The 14536-nt window shown below is 29.9% G+C and overlaps 2 protein-coding genes across 2 annotated transcripts in view; one reads left to right on the forward strand and one right to left on the reverse strand.

Annotated features, from left to right (window-relative positions):
* Positions 1-14536, reverse strand: part of LOC131675546 (ran-binding protein 10) — a 710588-nt gene that overhangs the window by 26480 nt on the left and 669572 nt on the right. The gene's annotated exons all lie outside the window — the stretch shown is intronic.
* Positions 12327-13685, forward strand: LOC131675552 (uncharacterized). Its single transcript, XM_058954570.1, has one exon. The coding sequence runs from the start codon at positions 12327-12329 to the stop codon at positions 13683-13685; it is 1359 nt and encodes a 452-aa protein (XP_058810553.1).

Here is a 14536-nt window from a genome sequence, read left to right on the forward strand (position 1 = left end):
CGAAATCCTTTAGTTGCCGTTGGTTTAGGGTCTAGAGTGGTGATAAAGTTACTTTCGAATTTATTAGAAAAAACACAGAGAGAAGAACTGAAAAAGTATCATATTTATTTTGACAACTTTTTCACAAACCCAGATCTTATGATTCATTTGAAAAAAAATGGTTTATCGGCGACAGGAACTGTTCGGCATAATCGTGTGAAAGTGAAAGTCGAAATGCCAAAAAAAGCTAAAAGAGGATACACTATTTCAATGCATGAAGTGAATTCAAAATTGAATTATATTACAGTTATGGACTCAAAGCCAGTATCGATTCTCTCTTCGAAATATGGAAATGAACCAAAAGTTGAAATGCAGAGATGGCAGGAATCATCGAAAAAATCTATTCTTTTTCCTCATTGTTTCTCTATGTATAATGAACACATGGGTGGCGTCGATCTACATGATCAACACTGTAATGTTTTGATGCCTACAATTCGAAGTAAGAAATGGACATGGTGCCTTGTATTACGGCTCATCCAAGCATCCTTAGCAAACGCTACAGTGATTTACAATAAGTTACATCCAGACGAAAGAAAAGGTTCCAAAGATATTGTTCAAGAAGTTTGTGAATATTATATTGACAAGTTATCTTCCAAACGTCCCCCCAAACGACAGAAACAGAGTGAAACTTCATCCCAAGAACACGTGATGAAACATGGGAGTCTTAGGAAATGTGGAATTTCAACATGTCGGACAAGAACGGAATGGTATTGTGAGAAATGTTCTATGCCTGTTTGCAAAAGTCATAAAGAAGGACATGGCAATGAACAATAATTCAATCCCACCGATTATATTTACAATAATTCATGCCAATATTGATGGATAAATACAATAATTAGCTTCATTTTATACGATTTTTTGAAACACTCTCAGGAGGCCGAATGTTTCTTCCTTCATTACAATAACTAATTGGCCTCTGACAGAAAAGTGTTATATAGGTTTTCGTCTAAACTTTACCCCCAGAATCGATTTCCGCATTCAGATTTTGAAAATTATAAATTTTTTTATAATTTGTTTAAATAGTTTGTTATAAACAATTGCAAATGACATAAGAAAAAATATATATATTTTATTTTTCACTTATGCAAAGGATAGCAAAGTTTATTTTTTGCTATTCCAGATAGATTTTGCTTGGGACTTGACATGGTCACTTTTTCTCCCCAACATGCAATTGTTTATTCCTACGTTACACTAACAAATTGAATTCTGACAAAAAAGTGTTATATAGGTTTTCGTCTTGATTTCACCTCCAGAATCGATTCCCGCATTTAGATTTTGATAATTATGAATTTTTTTGTAATTTGTTTAAATAATTTGTTATAAACAATTGAAAATAACATAAAAAAAATACGTATATTTTATTTTTCACTTATGCAAAAGATAGCACAGTTTGTTTGTCGCTATCTCAACCAGTCTTAGCGTGGGCTTTAATGGGTTAATTAACGTGATATTATAATATTTACAATAGAAAATTATTAAATTTTTATATAACTTTACAGTTGATTCAATTTAGAAGTATTTTCTAAAAATAAATATTTAAATTAGTTAATAACATTTGAATTATAACTAATTTTTCATATTTGTAATCTTATAATCCAATTATTAGATTAATTATCTAAGATTCCTAAATCATAAAGCTATCATTATCAAGTATAAAATTAATACTTTCGTTTTATATACAGCTTATTGTTTAAATAAATTATTAATTATTTATTTACTAATAACAGTTATTATTCAGCTGTTATTAATGAAACCAATTCTTACTCATGTTCTACACTTATTCATTTTGCATATGGATTATTTACATTTTTTTAATATTTCATAATGTTCGCGTAATAAATAAATCAACTTTGCATATTAAAATTCATTATTATTTCATAATTAAATGCAATTTGTGTTATTATATTCTGAATCTACGTACTTAAATTTATATAATAAATACTTTGTTATATTAAAATTATCTCTAATTAACATATTTTTCTTAATATCCAAAATCATTACATTTATATCTATTACTTTGTGACGTCACGCTATTTATTTTGATTTGACTCTTATATGAATACAATCGAGTAAACAGTGAGGTAGCGCTGCTTAATGTATTGATTTGAATAAACAGATAGATACGTTAGACTAGTTGCAGTAATTCAGTGATTTAATAAATAGCTCATAAATAGGACCGTTACAATACGTTTTTTTGGCGCTGAATTACTTTTTTTACCAAAGTTGTTGTACAACTTCCAGTGGTCTGTTAAAGTTTTGATGTAGGCAATAAATGATTCGATTGGAATTTTTTGTGAGGATTTACCTGTCGTACTAAACCGATCAAGTTATAATTATATTCAAGCTTTAATATTTTTGGAACGTCATTAATGTGAAATTCTTTTTTCTGAGCGGAGAAATCAATGACTGCAATTGAGTGAAGCTGTTAATCAAATCATGTTTGAAATGAATGCTTGTCCAGAAAGAATAGAAAGTTAAAAAATTTGTGAAAGCATTTGCCATGTCATCGCCGATATAGCAAGTATTTGATTTCATTCGCAAGTCACCCGTGTAAGGGCTGCATATTTCTTTGGCTTCCTTTTCAATCTCTTTGAAGGATGCATAAATTGACTCACAGCTATAACTGTTAATCAAATCACTGACAATAAACTTGTCGTTATGGCTTTTCTTAATACTGTTGTACTTGTCATATAGTGTTTGAATGTTCGGATTTTTATAAAAACTGTCATCCAAAGCTTTCCGCTCATTTATTAAATGATCGTTTAAGCTATTAAATAAAGTTTTTTTTCACTAAGCATAAAAACAGAAATTTCGAACTTGTACCTTGAAAGTTTCCCAATCTTTAATTAAACTTAAGTAGAGCATAAACTTACTGTAAAATATCTCAACAATATCGTCTTTGTTATATATATATATATATATATATATATATATATATATATATATATATATATATATATATATATATATATATATATATATATATATATATATATATATATATATATATATATTAAACAAAGACGATATTGTTGAGATATATATATATATATATAAATAGGTAGAATATCAAAACGAACGAAACAAAATTCTGTAAAGCTCACTTTTGTATAATTTTGTGATATTTGATCAATGTAAAACTCTAAAGAGCACCTGTTTAAGCCTTTTATAGCACGTTCTATTGCAGATAGATAAGGTGGCACGAAAACAAAACTTGGAGTAGTCAATTGTAGTCGCGACCATTCTTTGATGCTATACTCAATAAAATTTTTGTCTGTTTTCTCTGAAATTACTTGGAATATAGATATAAGATCATCTTCAAGAAAGGCCAGAAATGAATATAATAAAATTTCATCACTGAGATAATCAGAAATTTGCGCTTTTTGAATATAATTCTGTGATATCGTAAAAATCAGCGAATTATCCAATTTTCTATTAATTTGTTTCCACGTATCTTTTTGGAGAGACGAGCAATAGATCTTGTGGAATTTTCGTGCACATATTTCACTAATCATTGAGTTGAATTTTACACTTGATAATAAAGAAAATAAATTATTTACCACGTCGTTATTCTTTCGTGATTCTTGAGCTTCTATATTTGATTTTGATATCGCAGTAGTTTCGCTATTTTCTGTTCCGAAAAAATGATCCTGCAATCTCTGCAATAGTGTTTTTTTTTTCATTTTCTTTTCTGCTATGTACATTTGTGTACAATGTTTTGACGTGAATTTTGAATCCTTCCTTTTCTATTATAGTATTCTATACTGGATCACTTTCTGGCTTCAAAACATTTATCAAATCAAATATTTCATATTTAATTAGTGCATTAAGCAGCGTCTCTATGGGTACTGCTGCGGGACGGCCTACTCTTCTCTTCATTATTATAAAAATAACGTTAATTAATAGAAAATTATTCGTATTGTCTTACTATAGAAATTCGTAACTCTACAATATCGCCAAAAGAAAAAATAGCGTTGATAGCAAATTTGCTAACAAAAATGTTGGTCCTACTGAGCGACAGCGATTGAAACGTTTACTGACACTTGAGTTGAAACAAATGAATTTTGCGACAATCCTTTGCAAGCATCAACACACTCACATGTCTTCTGCGAGACGAAATAGAACTTTTAACGTAACTGATTCAGTTTCGAGTATCAAACTCAATCGTTGGATTGTAATTTTTCATGTCTTTACTGTTGATAACAAGTTACATCAACTCCAAATTAAGTAGGTATATAAAAATTTACGACAGTTCTTTGAAAATAAAAAAAAATTAGCAAATATCTATGAAAGATTACTCAAATTTTCACGTTAGGAGAAATGAAAACAATTTCATTAATTTATAATTTTTTAATTATTGGTATATTTTATTAATTGGTATTATACATAAAATATATTAGCAGCATCATATGCTCAAAAATAAAAAAAGGTTTTGATTTGCAATTTACATAGAAGTGGTATAAGCGTCTACTTGATCGCATTGCAAAACGGAATATCACGTTCGAAAAACTTGCAAATTGACAAAAGACGAAGACGAAGTAAACATTGATGACTTTCAGATGCTTATATAGGTTATTCTTGGATATTTCGATTGACTTGTAACCTTTAGGTTACGGATTTTTTTTTAATTTGGCACAATTGTTGTAAACACCAGCGTAAGACCACGAAGACGTCCCGTTACCGTTGCAACTATACACCGAGGCATGTTCTTTTGATGAGGGCTACGCCTTCCGATATGTTGGGCCCTTGAATTTTATGACTGATTAATAGCAAAAATCCTCAGGAATACGCAGGAGCAAGAATTTAAAAAAAATATATACTTTTTGAATTGTTTAAACAAAAAGTTAATAATTTTCGAAAAAAAATTTTTATTGTTTATTGTTATAATTATTTCGAAATTTTAAGACATTATAAGTATTTGAAAAAAAATCCGACTTCGATATCTCTATTAGTTTTTAAGATATAAAAAACCTTTTGAAAACTTTTTATCATTTTTCTTTAATTGTTAATAACTTTTGATATAATGAGTGTATTGTCATCAAAATTTGGGAAAAATCTCACTTTTATGTGTACAACAATTATGCCAAATTGAAAAAAATCCGTAACCTAAGGGTTACAAATTAATCGAAATAGCCAAGAATAACCTATCTTTTTTCCTCTGATGTCTAGGGCCTGATAATTTGCAGAAGTGAATCTTGCGCTGAAAAGTAGTTTCATTGTTTAAATATAAATGAAGTTTTTTACTAGAATCACTATAATAACAATATTATTTACTGTAACGGTCCAGTCTGATTTGTCTCCTATTTTCCTCTGCAAAACGGCAACCCGTCACACACGAGACTATTAAAGAAAAGCGGTAATTGAGCGTAGGCGTTTTTCACACGTATATGCAAATGTGTTAGGGCAACTCTGCGAAAACATTATCATATAAGGAGCGTGACGTCACGACCGTGGGAAAATTTATTGTTTACAACAGAAAATCGTTAATTATAAAGTTTTTTAAACGAACAAAAGTATTTCTTAGTTAAATTTGATGCGCTGATCCTGAATTTCATGTTGTTATAACTCTCAAATCGATATTTGTTAGTCAAATCTAATCTACAAGTTAACATTGTTAGTTATTTTGCAATAAACAACAATATTGTTATTTCGAGCATACGATTACAATCTCGACGTATTGAAACAGAAAAGCAAGAATTTGACACTTTGATAACTAATTATTCACTAAGTTATCAATAAATAAACAATTTATAATTGTTTTAAACAATTAAAATAACACTGTTAGATAGCAAATCGATTATACGTATCTGTAAAATTGATGATTATGATTGTCACTAATTTGCTGATTTTTAAACCGCTATAAGAAATTTGCAAATCTGTTTTTTAATTATTATTCAAAATTAGAGAGCAACATTAATCATCTTTTATTTGAATAACATTCTTCTAACCACAAGCGATTTTTTCATGTAAAAATTTTCCATAATTTTATTGTAAAAGTGGCGTAATTTGATTATTAAATTGTATAACTTATAACTCTGAGAGGCGATTTTTCCTCGAGATGTAATTTATGTTAAAAAATTCATCATTTCAAGTTTAATTTTTTAAATCGCATAATTGTAATTTCGATCGAGCCATTTTGCGATAAAACATGTACAAAATTTGCGTCAATGACAAAAATAGCGTTGTAGGGGCTACCAAGCGTAGAAAGGAGCTCATTTCGCATGTATAAATTCGCTCATCGCTGCGGCAAGAGGACTCATTTTCCTACCTTGCTTAGCAGCGCGAGTACTGTTGTAGAAATAAAGCCTCAACTATTTCCTGAGACGAACTTCTTTTTCAGTGGTTAGCCTGTTAAATTCCTTTGCTACAGATCTCTAAGCGCTCAACTCATGAGACTATCTCTCTCATGAGAAAAAAGCAGCCTTAGAGATCTTCCCTCCTGAAATATATTTACTGTTGAGAAATTAAATTGAGCAGTGATCGCGGCGCTGTCGGGCCTCTCCCCGATAGATGCGATTGCTCTCAGTTGCATTTCGAAGCAGCTCATCGAGTTGGTAAGCCTCGTGGTTTGCTACTCGAAAGATTTTCTATTATTATTTAGATTGCGCGCGTGTCAACTTCTTGCTTTTCTCGGAGACGTAATTACGAATTCAATGTAAAGAGTCCGAACTATTATTTTCATAACGCGAGATAGATTCAAACGTTACATTACAGTGGTTGTGGTTTCATAATCTTGAATGAAGTAATTAGTTGGCTATATTACACGATAAATAAGTATTTCGATAGAGATACCACGAACTCTAATGTAGGTATTCAACGGCGTTAATACAAATCGTTTACTGTTTATGAAATTACAATATATGTATTTTTTTCACAAGTATTAGGCGCGCCAACAAAACTTTTCTGCAATATAATGGGAAAAATTCAGATAATAGCTTGGAAGAATAAATTAGAAGTATTGAAAAAAAAATCCCGACATTTTCAATCGCGATGGATCGCTTAAAAAACTTTCACATCCAAGTTGGAAAATAGTTCATGCCAAACTGAAGGGATTAAAAATAAAAAGTATTTATTTGGATGTCTTTAACAACAGGAATCATATCAAATCAGATCTTTTGGAATATTTTATAAAAAAAGGTCTCGTTGACTCACACATGAAGACAGAAAAAATGCCATCCACAAATATAGGAGATACTATCAAGATAAATTGTGAAGACTTGAAAAAAAATGAACATGAACACGAAATTGTCAAACTTCATACGATGATACATTTGCAACGTAGTGTAGAAGCTCTTGAGCTTAACGCATCTTCTGATCACGACTCGGATTTATTGGAATGTGATAATGACATTGTTAGCTGGCCAAAAATCAGAATCCACAGAATTTTACTCCACTCAACTTCAAGATTCACCTTAATGAAAAAGAATGGAAGTGTATCAAGCCAGTAAAGGGAGTACTGCCTAAACATCAATGGATACCAGTGATTGCATGTAACATATATGATAATACGGCGCTAAGATGTGCCTATATTTTTAAAGTTGGAAAAGTATATAAACGCTGGACTGACAAATATCTAGATTTTTATGCTCACTGTAAGCAAAAAGATTGCAGAACGTAAATGTACGGCGTAAGCATGAAAAAACCAGTGAGCGATGAAGACGGGATTGACTTCGATATTTTTACATATAACACAACTGAGCTGTACCATCCCTTCTATAAAAATTGATGTGAAGTCATTTTATTCGTGATCTGATTGGCTGAGAGAGATCACGTGAGGATGTGACAGCCCATTTGTCTTTTTAATAGTGTATAGTGTATAGTAACCGTGATCTAGAGTTACTGGTAGAAAAGACCGTGTCTTGCTTCGCTTAACATCTTTTGCAATCATTGCAATCGCATTGTTTGAATTTATTTCAAGATAGATTTGGTAAGTATAATTAACAAATGTAAATTTTGATAAAAATATTTGATAGTATTTAAGAAAACTATATTTATTTAAGAAAAGTATGGTTATTGTGAGCTAGGTTATGTTCAATGTCGGTTTTAGTTTCGTATCTAATTAATTATATATTGTTGTCGCTTTTAGTTTCGCATCTAATCAACTATTATAACATTGTTAATAATTCACGTTGACGACTAAATTGTAATGTTTTTTTAGGAAATGATGGATGTTGAAAATCAGGAGAATCAGGCACCTTTCACTCCTGATGAAAATTTTGACTACTTAACTGACAAAGATGAACTCACGTAAGATATTTTTTTAATTTAATAATATAAAATATTTTTTTGTTTCATATATCATCTTAAAAAAATTGTTAATTTTCTAGAGAGATGAAAGGTTACGTTGATGCACCTACCGTTGTTGGAAAAACTAACAAATTTGATCTTTTCAAATTTGTTATGAATAATGGGGGAAACAAAAGAATTGTTGTTCTCATTTGGGGCCAGAGCTTGATAACAAAATATGTAGAAAACATTACTATTGGCAAGGTGCGTTGAATTTACCTGTTTGATATATTTTTTTACATTATTTAGAAAATATATATCATTATCTATAACATGATATGATTATATATTATGTAGATTTTGAATATCGAGAAAACCTACACGAAAGCTACAACTTACTACAAGCAAAACAGCAACGTTGTTCCATTTGAACTCATCATCAAGGATATAACGAATATTGAATTTCATGGGGATTACAACAATACTAATCCTATTGACCAAGAGAAAGTAGCTGTATGTACATTTGAAAATCTGAGAAAGGCGTCAGGATTAATCCGTAAGTTTGTCTTTCGCTTGCATAATTTTTTAAATTCAATTTGATTGAAATATTTACAATTTATATTTATTTACAAATTTTTGATTTTTCAAATTCAATTTGAGTTTGTCTTTCGCTTGCATGATTTTTTCACTTCAATTTGATTGAAATATTTACAATTTATATATTTACAGTTTTTTAATTTTATATATTATAAAATTTATTTTATATTTACAATATATAATTTTATACATTTACAATGTTCACAGGCCTCGAAGGCAATCTTAAAACAGAATTTTTTAAAACTGAAAATCAGTTCAAGAGGGAGACATATGGGCTTGGCTGCATTACCGATGGAAAGTACAAAGTGAACATTCATGTGAGAAATTACACTGAGCTTGAGATTCAAAAAGGAAAACGCATCAAAGTCATTGGAGAAGTAGATTCATCTGGTACGTTGGTTTTATAATATTAAAAATGGTTACACTTATCATAAAACATTTCCTATTTGCACAATTGTGAAAAGAAGGTATCTTATTTTATTGTATACATTTCAGCTCAAGGAGCAGTGTTAGTCATCATTTGCAGAGATTCAAACTCCATTGAAGAAGTTGCAGGCAAAGAAACTATGTCTGCAGCATAATTAGCCGCAGGATACGGACTCCTAAACGGGAACGAGAGTAATTTTATTTATTGAAGTTTATTGCAGTTCTTGGAATTGATCTTCACTTTTCTTAATAGATGTTCTAAATGAGACTTAGAAAGTTTTTATTTTAGTATTTAACAATTAAGTTCACTTGTTTATTTGCTTTCTTTAAATCGTTCATTTATTTTCACGTTTTGCATAAGAAAAACTGCATTTGTAAGTTCTTAACAATCAATAACAATCGAAACATTTCGATTTGCATGAGTATTATTAAATAATATGATGAGACTTCGTAAAAAAAGTATTAATGACAATATGATGAGACTTAGAAAAAAAAATATTAATGACAACTGATAGCTTTAGGACGCTACTATTTCAATAATTCTATTATAGATTCAGTTTAATTATAATTGAATATTTAAAAAAAATTGTGATTAATGTAAATCAACATAAATATCTCTATGCTATAAATTTTAATAATTATTTGAGCCAAATACTTGATATTTATTGATGAGTAATAAAATTACTATATGCTGTAAAAATGTAAATTGATAGTAATGTAACAAAGTTTAATTTAAAATATTTTGTAACTAGCACATACTCTGTAAAAACTTTTAAACGTTTAACTATTATTATACCCTGTCCTTATAATGTAATGTAATGCAAGATTTTATCATAAGTGCTACTTCTATTTACATGTAAGTTGTAAAAATGCATTTCATGTCTATGTCATATTATATAAATATATAATACTCTACAGTTATACTATATTATAACTTATGGTACGATTAGTTATTGTAAAAAATGTACTTTTTTCATTAAAGGTTTTTTCAAATTCGTAATTCTATTTTATTAACAAAGGGAGAAAGTGCGTGAGTGAGAGAGAAAGCAATGGAGTGTAGAATGCCATCTATGATTGTTTGAAAAATTAAATGTTCGGGGCGCTGGGTAACACATGGGGACAAAGCATATCAGGATCATCAGATCTACGTATGTACGTATGTGACATATGCGCGCCTGAAGAATAAGCTCTGAGCTTCGCAGTACGTCTTATTTACCGTCTAACCTTCAAACCTTCAAATTAAAGTAGATGTACGCGTGACAGATCTCAGTGCAAGCGAATATTCTTCATTTTTTTTGAGTGAAAATTAAATACAAGTTGTGCCAGGCTAATTTTATTTCAAGACCTCAAAGACAACAAACAAAATTATTTGTTGGTTCTGAAAATATTCTAACCTTTATAAAAAAATGCAGGTACAACATAATGCAATTTGATGTATGAGGTCAAGCTATTTCGCTAATTTTAAATTACTTTTCATTTACCAAATTCATATCAACTTTCAGAAAAGTATAATACAGTGAATGGGTATTTGCAAAAATAGCAAGTAACAACCGGTTCTCAGTAGTAACTTGCAGTTCAACAATACTTCACATATCTGAGTTTTGATTATTTGCACAGCTATTGTTATAGTGAGTAGAATTTTTATATGTATACAGATCTAAAATAAGTATCATAAAGTGCTATTATTGAATACAATAGTTAATGTCTATATTTGTTTTTGTATTTATTCAAGCAATATCGTATTAAATTTATTTTATTTTATTGAAATGATACACTCCAAGGTAGATATGGTGAAAAATCTATTTCTAAATCTATTTCTTGAATGCTATTGTTTCTTTTATGAAATTGTCATAGGGTGAGTGTACCAATATGCGACCATCTAAGAAACTGATGTACCATTTACCGGCCATTTAAGCTATATCTAATTTTAGATTGCTAAATGTAATGAAAATAATTTGATCACTTATTTATTGTATACTAAGACATAATTTAAAAAAGTTAGGCAACTGCTTAAAAGAAAATAAAGTCCTTTTATTCGCGGTTTCTTTATGTTTGGTAAATGGCCTTATTGAAAGCCATAAACGAAGACTGTACCAGTACCCGGCCACTTTTATAACCTTTTTAAATCAATAATTTTGCTTTGTTTTATATTAATGCAAATGTTTTAATGCATCAAATAGGTTTAGTACATGTTTATAAAACTGTTTATTTTACTTAAATTTATGAAATTCATTTAATTTACAAGTTTATAAAATTGGACGGGTGATGAGTGATGGTCGGTAATTGGCACAGTCGCCCTATTAGGCATACTGTATAAGTAGCTTAATTAATAAAGCTATTGTGCGTAGTAAAATGTATTTTACATAATTATATTTTTTGTTTTAGGTTTTCTACTTGTACAGATTTACAATGAGTATTTCTCTGATATAATATATTACAATTTCTTGAAGTCTATGTTATTTTATTATATGTAAATAAACTTTTATATTGCTAAATGATGTACATACATATGTGTGTATTTTATTACTAACGCAAGCTAACCCAAAGTAAACCAAGCCAAACCAAGTCAAACCCAACCCAACCAAGCCAAACCAAACCAAACCAAACCAAACCAAACCAAAACGAACCTAAACGAACCAAACCATACAGACATAAATCAAGCCTAAAGCCAAAAAAATCCAAGCCGAAAAGCAAAATAAACTAAGACAAAACAAAAATAAACTAAAAATTAAAACAAAGTCATTAAATATCAATATTTTTTAGTTCTAATTGTACTATTTAATTGCTGTTTAATAAAATAATTAGTTAGACAGAGAAAGAGACAAGAAGAGATTTTTTTGTATTATTATTTTACAATACATAAATCTATCTGTCCAGCACTTAAATCTAAGTTATTTCATTAATAATTGTCTCAAGCGTACAGAGACTTAAAAACTTGAAATATTAAAGAAATATTGAATTTTAACAATTAGCTTCTTAGAATTAAACGTAAATTTTTTTTTCTACTTTTCATTAATATTTTAGTAGACAATTCCATTATGGGTCGACGTAAACTTACGATCGCAGAAGTAGAGGTTTCTAAGCAAAACAGACGAGTCAAAGAAAGAGAAAATCAACGTAGAAGGCGAGAAATTGCTCGACAAGGAATTACTGATTATCATCGTATTTCAGAGGATAATATAGTTGAAAAAGATTATTTAGGATTAATGAATATTTTATGCAAACACTGCCAAGCCAATCATTTCAAAGATGAGAAAGTTTCAAATAAAGGATTATCATTCAATGACTGCTGTGGTCATGGAACGGTAACGTTGGATCCATTCCCAGATTTTCCACGTGAACTTTTGACTTTATTCAATGGAGAACACAATCAATCATCAATTTTTTTCAATCACATACGAAATTATAATAGTTCTTTATCATTTGCTTCATTTAATGCTAATTTAGTTAATTTTCAATCGCGTCGATCAGCTCCATACTGTTTTAAAATTCAAGGCCAAATCTATTATCAAATAAATACAGCTTTATATCCTAGCGATGGTGAAAATCCGTCGTATGGACAACTTTTTATAATCGATCAAAACGAAGCTATAGATTATCGATTGCAACAAAATCCCCTTATAGATTATGAATTAATGTCAATTTTAGATAATATTATTCGCAATGAGAACAGTTATGCCAAATCTTATGAAATGATGAAAGATGAAATTAGGATACAACAGCTAATAACAGATATGAGAAATGATTCTTCCCCTTCGGAACTTCAATTATTATTTTCATTGAAACCTGGTCAAGATAGTCGTAGATATAATTTTCAACAAGTCAATGAAGTTGCTGCAATATTTTCAACAACTGCTGACGGAGAAATATCTGAATCATACATTACCATAAGAAATAAGAATACAAAAAACTTAGAAATAGTTAGTTCTTTGGATCCTAACGTAGAACCATGGATTTACCCTTTATTTTACCCATATGGTACACGTGGTTGGCATACAAACATGTATCGTGAAAATTCTAATCGTAAAATTACACGTTTAGATTATACTAAATATAAAATAGCTATTAGAGAAGATGAATTTAATCCTATTATACGAGGACGAAGATTATTCCAACAATGGGTTGTAGATAGTTATGTAAAAATTGAAAAAGATAGAATTCAATACTGCAAAAATCATCAAAAAGAATTACGAGCTGATACGTACAAAGGATTACATGATCACATAAGTAATAGTGCAAATGATATTAATGGTCACGTAGGCAAGACTATAATTCTTCCTTCATCGTTTACTGGCACACCTCGGTACATGCAACAATGTTATCAAGATGCAATGGCTATTGTTAATGAAACAGGAAAACCAGATATTTTCCTCACAATGACTTGCAACCCAAATTGACCAGAAATATCAGAAAATTTGTTGCCAGGTCAACAAGCTGCTGACAGACCAGATTTAGTAGCCAGAGTTTTCGATTTGAAAAAAGACCGATTACTTGATATCGTTGTAAAGAAAGCTTTTTTTGGAAAAGTTTCATCCTACGTGTATGTTATTGAGTTCCAGAAAAGAGGATTACCGCACATGCATTTATTAATTACATTAGAACAAGGATACAAAATGACCACAGCTGACATAGTTGATGAATTCATATCAGCTGAAATACCAATGAATCTAAACGAACCACGTTTATTCGATATCGTTATGAGAAATATGATACATGGACCTTGTGGCAACTGGTGCATAAAGGAGGGAAAATGTTCCAAAAATTTTCCAAAAGACTTTCATCAACATACTACTTTAGATGAAAACGGTTACCCTCATTATCGCAGAACAGATACGGGCAATGTTCACGAATGTCCTAATGGGCATAAAGTAGATAACAGATGGGTAGTTCCATATTGTGCCAAATTGTTATTAATGTTTGACTGTTATATCAACGTTGAAGTTGTTTCAAGTATAAAAGCTGTTAAATATTTGTATAAATATATTTATAAAGGGCACGATGCTGCTACCGTTGTAATTGGACAAGCGGAAAGTGGTAGTACTATTGAGCACGATGAATGTCGCAATTTCATTGAAACACGCTATGTTAGTCCTGTGGAAGCATGTTACCGTATTTTAAGTAAAAAATTGCAAGATAAAAGTCATACCGTTGTAAGATTATCATTACACCTACCTCATGAACAAACAATAATAATTGCGGAGGATGAAAATGAAGTATCATTATTAGCTACTTTAAATAATTCAAGTAG

Source organism: Phymastichus coffea, unplaced genomic scaffold (genome assembly GCF_024137745.1).
Source record: "Phymastichus coffea isolate CEN01 unplaced genomic scaffold, Cenicafe_Pcof_1.1 PCOF00025, whole genome shotgun sequence".
NCBI lineage: Eukaryota > Metazoa > Arthropoda > Insecta > Hymenoptera > Eulophidae > Phymastichus > Phymastichus coffea.